Source organism: Oncorhynchus clarkii, unplaced genomic scaffold, assembly GCF_045791955.1.
Source record: "Oncorhynchus clarkii lewisi isolate Uvic-CL-2024 unplaced genomic scaffold, UVic_Ocla_1.0 unplaced_contig_4449_pilon_pilon, whole genome shotgun sequence".
Classification (NCBI taxonomy): domain Eukaryota; kingdom Metazoa; phylum Chordata; class Actinopteri; order Salmoniformes; family Salmonidae; genus Oncorhynchus; species Oncorhynchus clarkii.
Window position 1 is genome coordinate 51783 of NW_027260869.1, and position 10118 is coordinate 61900.

Genomic DNA, 10118 nt, shown 5'->3' on the forward strand with positions numbered 1-10118 from the left:
TAGGGTTGAGCTGGGATGTGGACAGGACGTTAGGGTTAGGGTTGAGCTGGGATGTGGACAGGAAGTTAGGGTTAGGGTTGAGCTGGGATGTGGACAGGAAGTTAGGGTTAGGGTTGAACTGGGATGTGGACAGGAAGTTAGGGTTAGGGTTGAGCTGGGATGTGGACAGGAAGTTAGGGTTAGGGTTGAGCTGGGATGTGGACAGGACGTTAGGGTTAGGGTTGAGCTGGGATGTGGACAGGAAGTTAGGGTTAGGGTTGAGCTGGGATGTGGACAGGAAGTTAGGGTTAGGGTTAAGCTGGGATGTGGACAGGAAGTTAGGGTTAGGGTTGAACTGGGATGTGGACAGGAAGTTAGGGTTAGGGTTGAACTGGGATGTGGACAGGAAGTTAGGGTTAGGGTTGAGCTGGGATGTGGACAGGAAGTTAGGGTTAGGGTTGAGCTGGGATGTGGACAGGAAGTTAGGGTTAGGGTTAAGCTGGGATGTGGACAGGAAGTTAGGGTTAGGGTTGAACTGGGATGTGGACAGGAAGTTAGGGTTAGGGTTGAACTGGGATGTGGACAGGAAGTTAGGGTTAGGGTTGAGCTGGGATGTGGACAGGAAGTTAGGGTTAGGGTTGAACTGGGATGTGGACAGGAAGTTAGGGTTAGGGTTGAACTGGGATGTGGACAGGAAGTTAGGGTTAGGGTTGAGCTGGGATGTGGACAGGAGGTTAGGGTTGAGCTGGGATGTGGACAGGAAGTTAGGGTTAGGGTTGAGCTGGGATGTGGACATGAAGCTAGGGTTCATATTAATTCATTCGTATTAGATAAATAAAAATACAAAATGTTCTTATGTGCACTTTCTCACAACACACTTTTTATAGGATCACAAACCAACTTACAGCCATAAAATAAGCACGGTTGATTTTCTGAACACAAAAACACATCTTCACCCCTTCACACAACAATACTTTGCCAGCGACTACACTGTCTGTTTCTCAAACTGGACACAGCAGCGAAACAATTGTATGGGTTGAGAAATTGTGCTGATAACAGGGCTGCATGTATTCTGGAGTGCAATAAGAGGATGTTGAATAAGGAAGAGAGAACTAAAACACTCTTTATTTTGGTCAGCTAGCACGGTCAATGTCCCGTATGGCACCCTATTCCCCACATAGTGCACTACTTTTGACCAGAAGTGCACTAAACAGGAAATATGGTGCCATTTGGGACAACTGTGTCACAATGTTGTCCTCTAAGGGAGGCAGGGTGGGACCATCTTCTTCATCTGACTAAAGAAAGAAAATAGGAAACTTCAAAAATTGCCACATAAACTACTGGCTGAAGGTTACCGTCATTGATGTTTTTTGATGTCTCAAACTTCAGGAAGCAAAGCCATGAGGTCAACATGGCTCCTTCAGAGGTTTTAGGGCAACTGACACTGTGCTGACTGGATGTACAAACAGTCAAGCCTACATTTCCCAGGTAGCCCTATAGAAGCCTCAGTTCGGATGAAACAGCTTATGTTACCCAGAAAGCCTCAGTCCCACACTGCAGAACACAAAATCCAGACAGAGGGGCAGTCAAACACTACCACAAACTGCTACAAGAACTCAGAACTGACCTTGCAGATATACCATGTCATTGAAAGAACTACATCGATTCCAAAAGTCTCATAGATTGCTGGTAGAGTAGTAAGTATACTGTACATTTTTGTCCTTTCTGTCAGTTTGTCGGATATTATTTACTACCAGATATTCAATTTTGTCCTTTTTGTGACGTCACATGTCATGTCACCGCTGGTCGTTGGCAAGTGTCACCGCAGTCCGAATCTGACCTTTGACCTTTCCCGGAATGCCCCGCGGCACCACCATTGAGCTCTTAGCCCCGCCCCCCAGGTTCTCCTCACTGTCTGTGTTGCTATAGCAACTGGAGGTCGGGGAGGTTGCCAAGGCGATGATCGATGAGTCTGTGGAGTCTCCTCTGTCGTGGTAGACCATAGTTGAAGAGGGAGTGTCACCCTGGAAAAGTGGGTGCATATCCTTGTTGTTCAGCCCCGCTTGGGCCCTCTCATCCTGGGTCTCCTCCTCAGGCGAGCCCCTGGCTTTGTCTTGGGACTGGTCGTTGAGCAGGGTGACAAGGAAGTCGATGTACTTCATGGCCAGTCGGAGGATCTCATTCTTGGAGAGCTTCTTGTCCGGAGGGTGGGTGGGGATTAGCCTGCGGAGGTCTGAGAAGGCCCCGTTGACGTTCTGCTGGCGCCAACGCTCCCGGCTGTTGGTGAACACACGCCTCGCCAGCTTCTGAGGAGGGCCCGCTGGATGAGGATACACAGGCACAGTGCATTAAATACACATACCTACTAGTATGCACATGTACATACACGCAACTGAATATCAGGAAGGGGTTCCTAATATTTGGTATACTCAGTGTATATCACAGGAGGTTGGTGGCACCTTAATTGGGGAGGACGGGCTTGTGGTAATGACTGGAGCGGAATCAGAGGACTGGTATCAAATCCATCACATACATAGTTTCCAGGATGCCATTCCATTTACTCCGTTCCAACCATTATCATGAGCTGTCCTCCCCTCAGCAGCCTCCTGTGGTGTATGTGTACATACATACACTACATAAACTGTATCTCATTGATTTGTCATATGCTGGTATTGGTCAGTAGTCCATGGACAGTCACACCAGTTTATCTTCTATTTACCATCACTGAGATCCAACTCATAGTGTGAGGAGGACCGTCTCTTGATGCTTCTACTGGAAAAGATTCCATAGTTACCAGAGGGACCAAGATGAGAACTGAGAGAGAGAAGGAGAGAATCAAATCAAATCAAATCTCATTTTAACGGTGGCTTACAAATATTTAACAGCTGTTATTGCAGGTGTAGTGAAATGCTTGTGTTCCTAGCTCCAACAGTGCAGTAATATCTAACATACACAACAATACACATGAATCTTGGAATTAAGAAATATAGAAACATTAGGACATTAGAAGCAATGTTGGAGTCCGGAGTACAAATGTATATTTGCAGTTGAAGTCGGAAGTTTACATACACTTAGGTTGGAGTCATTAAAACTAGTTTTTAAACCACTCCACAAATGTCTTGTTAACAAACTATAGTTTGGCAAGTCGGTTAGGACATCTACTTTGTGCATGACACAATTCCAGTGGGTCAGAAGTTTACATACACTAAGTTGACTGTGCCTTTAAACAGATTGGAAAATTCCCCAAAATTATGTCATGGCTTTAGAAGATTCTGATAGGCTCATTGACATCATCTGAGTCAATTGAAGGTGTACCTGTGGATGTATTTCAAGGCCTACCTTCAAACTCAGTGCCTCTTTGCTTGACATCATGGGAAAATCAAAAGAAATCAGCCAAGACCTCATAAAAAAAATGGTAGACCTCCACAAGTCTGGTTCACCCTTGGGAGCAATTTCCAAACACCTGAAGGTACCACGTTCTGTACAAACAATAGTACGCAAGTATAAACACCATGGAACCACGCAGCCATCATACCGCTCAGGAAGGAGGCTCGTTCTGTCTCCTAGAGATGAACGTACTTTGGTGCGAAAACTGCAAATCAATCCCTGAACAACAGCAAAGAACCTTGTGAAGATGCTGGAGGAAACAGGTACAAAAGTATCTATATCCACAGTAAAACAAGTCCTATATCGACATGACCTGAAAGGATGCTCAGCAAGGAAGAAGCCACTGCTCCAAAACCGCTATAAAAAAAAACAGACTACGGTTTGCAACTGCACATGGGGACAAAGATCGTACTTTTTGGAGAAACGTCCTCTGGTCTGATGTAACAAAAATAGAACTGTTTGGCCATAATGACCATCGTTATGTTTGGAGGAAAAAGGGGGATGCTTGCAAGACGAAGAACACCATCCCAACCGTAAAGCACGGGGGTGGCAGCATCATGTTGTGGGGGTGCTTTGCTGCAGGAGGGACTGGTGCACTTCACAAAATAGATGTCATCATGAGGCAGGGAAATTATGTGGATATATTGAAGCAACATCTCAAGACATCTGTCAGGAAGTTAAAGCTTGGTCGCAAATGGGTCTTCCAAATGGACAATGACTCCAAGCATACTTCCAAAGTTGTGGCCAAGTGGCTTAAGGACAACAAAGTCAAGGTATTGGAGTGGCCATCACAAAGCCCTGACCTCAATTTCATAGAAAATTTGTGGGCAGAAGGAGGCCTACAAACCTGACTCGGTTACACCAGCTCTGTCAGGAGGAATGGGCCAAAATTCACCCAACTTATTATGGGAAGCTTGTGGAAGTCTACCCGAAATGTTTGACCCAAGTTAAACAATTTAAAGGCAATGCTCCCAAATACTAATTGAATGTATGTCAAATTCTGACCCACTGGGAATGTGATGAAAGAAATAAAAGCTGAAATAAATAATTTTCTCTACAATTATTCTGACATTTCACATTCTTAAAATAAAGTGGTGATCCTAACTGACCTAAGACAGGGAATTTTTACTAGGATTAAATGTCAGGAATTGTGAAAAACTGAGTTTAAATGTATTTGGCTAAGGTGTATGTAAACTTCTGACTTCAACTGTGTTTATTCGTGGTGGGACGTGTAGACATTGTGGACAGTCTGTGGATAGAATATGTAGTATATCTGAAGAATACGTAGGATAGACTTGTATATGTATAGCAAAAGTTAAATATAATGGCCTTGACTAGACTACAGTATAACCATATGAAAGTGGGTAAAACAGTATGTAAACATTATGAAACATTATTATAGTGGCGTCCAAAGAGGGAGGAACGTGAGAGAGTTTTCATTGGAAATGAAAGATAACAAACAAAAGTATCCAAGCAATAAAATAATATAAACTGTAGAAGTACAAACGATGCTATTCAGGGGAGTAATCATATTTTAAATGGTTTTCAAATTGTTAAATGGATTTGAAATGGCAAAAAAAAACATTTCAAATTGACTGAGGGAGAGAAAGCGAGCAAAGTGATCTGTATGGTGATTATGTTTGGGATGTTGATGGAGTGTGCATGCTGTCAGCAGGCTCTCTCTCGTTAGGGCTGACACTGGCAGAGACATGCTGCTAGAATAGAACAACGTTCCTGCTGAAAATGAAGAGGAAGAAGGATATTTCATCATACTGATTCTAGGAAATGGGGCTCTATGGGGAAGTAGTAGTTCTAGTTTAATAATTGGTTAGGATTTAAGGGTTAGGAAAAGCAGAAAGAGAAATCTACGTTATAAACAGTCAGTTGTTGTAGTGAAACTGTCAGTTATAGTGAAACAGTTTGCCATACAGTATCAGAAAGCCAGTCATAACATGAAATATGATAATGCAAGTGGAGGCTGCTGAGGGGAGGACAGCTCATTATAATGGCTGGAATGGAGTCATTGGAATGACATCAGCCACATGGAAAACACGTGTATGATGTCATTCCAATGACTCCATTCCAGCCATTATTATGAGCTGTCCTCCCCTCAGCAGCCTCCACTGGATAATGGAATATAATGTGAATATGAAACATCACCTGCTGAAGAAGTGGTGTGATGGCAGGTACTGGTGGGGCAGCAGGGGGCCCTGGGAGGGGATGGGTGGGGCCCCTGGTCTGGTCCCTGACAGAGAGGTGAGCTGGGTGAGGCGGATGGCCCCGTGGTGGTGGGTGTGATGGTAAGGGTCATGGTGGTAGGGGTGGTTGGGGATGGGGTGCAGGGTGGTTAGAGGGGTGTTACTGGGGAGGGAGAGGGGGTGGGGGGGTTTACTGTGTCCCAGACTAATAACAGGGATGTGGGGAGGGAGGGGGGCAATAGAGGAAAAGGAGGAAGAAGAGGAGGAGGAGGATGGGGGGAGGACGGCAGAGGTAGTGGATGTAGACACTGGGGCTGGGAGGAGGGGAGGCGGAGAGGAGGAGGGGGCTTTCGGAGAGGAGCGAATGAAACCTCCTCCCTTGGTGTTGTTTGTTTCCATGGAGACCGGTGGTTCAGGTGCGATGTTGGTGGCGGCAGGGTGGTCAAGCAACTTGGTAGGGGACTCTGGAGGTGGAGGAGGGGAGGCAGGGGGGCTAGGTGGGACAAACCTGTCTCCCGGACTCCCTGCTTCATTATCCGGTGGTGGGCTGCTAGCGTCAAGTGAAGCCGGTGAGGGGGTCTGCTGAGGGCTCAGTCGTTCAGACTCCGACAGGGGGTCAGAGGGGGGGTTCAGTTTCTCCATCATGGTACCTGTGGGAAGGCACCCCACCACTGCACCCCTCACCCCTTCCGCTGTTCTGTCTCTCTCACCCAGCATAGTGTCTCGGCCACTAGCTGCTGCTGCTAGACGCCTATAGACCTCCACAGACCTCTCTCAGCCCCGGTCCTCTGCGGCTACTCCAGATAATATCTCCTTATTATGCTGTTAGTCCCCTGGTCCTCCTGAACGACGGGTTGTCTACTGCTGTTATTAATCAGTCCAGAGATGTCTGTGATGGGCTGTCTGGGTCCTGGGTTTTCAGGGGTCAGGTGTCATTGGGTGGTGTTGAAGCTAAGGCTGATGCCCTCGGGTTTGGCTCAGTCCAGTCTTATTGTCACCTCTCATTCTGAGGGCTGTTGCGTGTGTGAGAGCGAGTGTGTGTGTGAGAGTTTGTGTGTGTGTGTGTGTGTGTGAGAGAGAGAGAGAGAAGGAAAAAAAGGAGAGAGCGTGTGAGTGTGATCTTGCATTCATGGCCCCACTCAAGAGGCTGTGTCCAATCTACAGTGGCTGGGCAGACGATGCTCACATCAATAATCATGTGCCAGTGTTTACTAGTGGTCTGACCGAGGCGTCTCTGGATCTTCTTGGAGCTCCACAGCAGACTAGTTGGTCTGGTTTAAGTTAAGTAGTCTAGACTTTTTCCCATAGTACATCCTGAGGAATAGCCAAGTACGTTGTCTTTGAATGAGTCACCATCGGCCGACACTGTTGATTAGTCCCCCAGTCTGTCTGTCTGTCTTTTCGGATATGAATCAAACTGTCCATACAATCCACATTGTCCCAGGTGCATAAAGATTGGACGGTTTTCAAACCTGTAGAACAAAAGAGATAAGACACATTTGCTTTACATGATTTAGTGGGTCAAATACTGGAATGAATGAAATGTTATTTTCCTGTCAAATCACCAGTTGGCAACCCATCCCTTAATGGATTAATTGGCACATAAACAAACATTACAATAATTCACTTTGGTAATTCAGTGATAATTCTTCTTCTGGAAGTGGTGAATATAAAATAAATATACATTAAGAATTTTGAATTAATTAGGAAATTAAAATGACACATTTTTCCATATATAATCTACATCAAAGCTAAATCTAGTATCCCTGGCCCTCTCACGAGCTGATGACAGGCTCAACATGGTTGTCATGGGTGTCCATTGTTTGGTATCATACTGCGTGTGTGTTTTCCTCATTTCAAGGAAGTTCACAGTTGTCTTATAGGTTCTGCTTCTGCAAGACTTGGATGATTCATTATTCATGGCTGGATTGTGCAACCGTCTCTTCTCCTTATTCAAAGCCTTATGTTTGGGACCAATCCAACACATCACTGAGTACCTGCCTCTGTATTACCAAGCATGGTGGTGGCTGCATCATGGCAACGGTATGCTCGACATCAGCAAAGGCTGGGGGAGTTTTTTAGGATAAAAAGAAACGGAATAGAGCTAAGCACAGGCAAAATCCTAGAGGAAAACCTGGTTCAGTCTGCTTTTCAACAGACACTAGGAGACAAATTCACCTTTCTGCAGGACAGTAACCTAAAACACGAGGCCAAATCTACACGGGAGTTGATTACCAGGAAGACGGTGAATGTTCCTGAGTGGTGAAGCTACAGTTTTGACTTAAATCTGCATGAAAATTGCTGTCTAGCCTTGATACCCAACACCTCGACAGAGATTGAAGAATTTTTAAAATAATAATGGGCGAATATTGCACAATACAGGTGTGTAAAGAAACGTACCCAAGAAGCCTCACAGCTGTAATCGCTGCTAAAGGTGTTACTAGCGTGTAGTGACTCAGGGAGGTGAATACTTATCTAATCAAGAAATATTACTGTTTACTTTTTCATTCATCTAACAAAAAATGTTGGAATTTTTCTTCCACTGACATTCTAAAGTATTTTGTGTAGATCATTGGTAAGAAATGACATATATCTTGAGAGAGAGAACAGGCAAGGTGAGCTTTCAACATTAACATTTGATTCATAGAAAAGTTGAATAATAAAAAACGACAATGGAACAAATACTCCCAAAGATGTGTTGAAGTCTTTCTTTTTGTTACGTGTTTTTTTGTAATATTTTATTATTTGCAATCAAATTATAATGTTTAATTAATTGCTTGACCATTTATTTGTGTCATGAAGAGTATGTTACCTTCAATGTTCAGCTGCCTTTATGTCTACAATTCAATTTGAACTTGATTACATTTTAGTTAATGTTCGTAACGATTCAGATTTTTGGTTGTTGTTATTCCTTGTTTCCTTTGACATGAGACCAAAATCATATTGTATTTTTGTGTAAACTCAATGCACTCATTTGTTGTTCATTTGAAGTCATAAATTATGAATATAATTTGGTGGTCTTATATCTGTATGGGTGCAAAGATACATATTTTTTATGTATATGATGTTATGTTTATTATATCTGTAGTAAATACACAAACATGTATTTTATTGTAATGTTTTCTACATTGTTTATTTGATCAAAGAACAGGCAAAGACACATAACAGGTTTTCCTCCATAAAAAAAATTATCACAAAGAAAAATGAACTATAACTTCAGGCAATAAATTAACAACAATAACTTACAATAAATGACTTTGAACTCAATAGCATTTATCCTATACAGTAATATTTAAATTGACCAGTGCAGACCTACTCACCTACGCAGCATGAAAACCAGCGTGCTCTGTCAGTACAGTTGTTTACCCACAGGACCCTACAGTACCATAGGTAAGGTAGCACATGGCACATCTACTTTCCGCCCTCCTTAAATAAATTGGGAACTCCAGTAATGTTAAAAAAAATATGTAATATCAAAAATCCAAAAGACCAAGAGATGAAGTCAAAAATTGGTCAAGGAATAACAAAATTAACATAATGCCCTTTTGAGTCCTTTGTGGTGATTCTGTTGAACGAAGGCGCACAAGCTGACAAGGTGATTCTGACCATGTCGTACTCGTGTTCTTATGTCATTCTCTAGTTCCCAATCTCTCTTTCTTTACTTTCTTCCCTCCTCTCCCTCCATGCCAGGAAGAGACAGAGCTCTAGTTGGATGGCGAGAGAGAGAGGTGAGAGAGTGAGAGAGAGAGAGAGAGAGAGAGAGAGAGAGAGAGAGAGAGAGAGAGAGAAAGAGGGGGCAAGAGAGAGAGAGGGAGCAAGAGAGAGAGGGAGCGAGAGGGAGCGAGAGAGAGAGGGAGAGAGAGCGAAGGGATAGACTGAGAGACACAGAAGAGAGAAAGAGAAAGAGAGAGAGACAGAGAGAGAGAACTTCGTAGCAAGGAGAGTTTTTCCGCTCCCCACTGGACAAGAGGATGTGCTAGTACAATGTGGTGGCTACTGATAACGCTCTCAAAGCCGCCTGTGGCCCGCAGATAAGGAAATGTACCCCCCTCCTCTCCTCTCCTCTCCCCCTCCCCCAACCCCAATACCAACACACGCTCGCGCATACATGCGCATGCACACGTACGCATGCGCATACAATCTCACTCTGTATAGACATACACTCATGGGTTCACACACACACAGGCACGCGTCGTTCCACCAGGGCAGCCAATCCTAGAATATGAAGGGACTTGGATGGTAACCATAATGGAGGGAATGTGTTTGCATCACAATAGAATAACACCACAAAGGAAGCCATGCAGACACCTACAGACAATAGATCTTATTGGGGAAACCTAATATATCCATGTCCTATTTAAACTACTTCCCTGTCTGCAGCACTTGCAGCACCATGGCTCTGACAAGTGTTTACCATAGGATCAACAGAGGTGGGAAAAGGTAGACAGATAGAGAGAAAGAAAAGGATAGAGAGAAAAAGAGAGAAATGGAGACAGTCCTGGTTGTTTCTGTGATTACATCATCACACCTGTGGCACTGCACTGCATGGTGGCC

At 44.2% G+C, this 10118-nt stretch overlaps 1 protein-coding gene across 1 annotated transcript; it reads right to left on the reverse strand.

The window, feature by feature from the left end:
- Positions 1 to 827: 827 nt before the first annotated feature.
- On the reverse strand, positions 828 to 9574 carry LOC139402015 (T-cell acute lymphocytic leukemia protein 1 homolog). The gene is made up of 4 exons (XM_071146062.1): positions 8885 to 9574; positions 5527 to 7036; positions 2699 to 2793; positions 828 to 2299 (listed from the first exon to the last, which is right to left on the reverse strand). The coding sequence occupies exons 2-4, from the start codon at positions 6279 to 6281 to the stop codon at positions 1776 to 1778; spliced, it is 1374 nt and encodes a 457-aa protein (XP_071002163.1). The 5' UTR covers positions 6282 to 7036; positions 8885 to 9574; the 3' UTR covers positions 828 to 1775.
- Between the last annotated feature and the right edge of the window lie 544 nt (positions 9575 to 10118).

Bases quoted from the DNA above. Each gene is read 5' to 3' on its own strand.
- LOC139402015 (XM_071146062.1), bottom strand. From the start codon at position 6,281: ATGCTGGGTGAGAGAGACAGAACAGCGGAAGGGGTGAGGGGTGCAGTG. The intron at 2,794-5,526 runs GTGATGTTTCAT...TCTCTCTCTCAG, and splicing joins TCACACCACTTCTTCAGCAG to TTCTCATCTTGGTCCCTCTG. The intron at 2,300-2,698 runs GTAAATAGAAGA...ATCCTCATCCAG, and splicing joins TGAGTTGGATCTCAGTGATG to CGGGCCCTCCTCAGAAGCTG.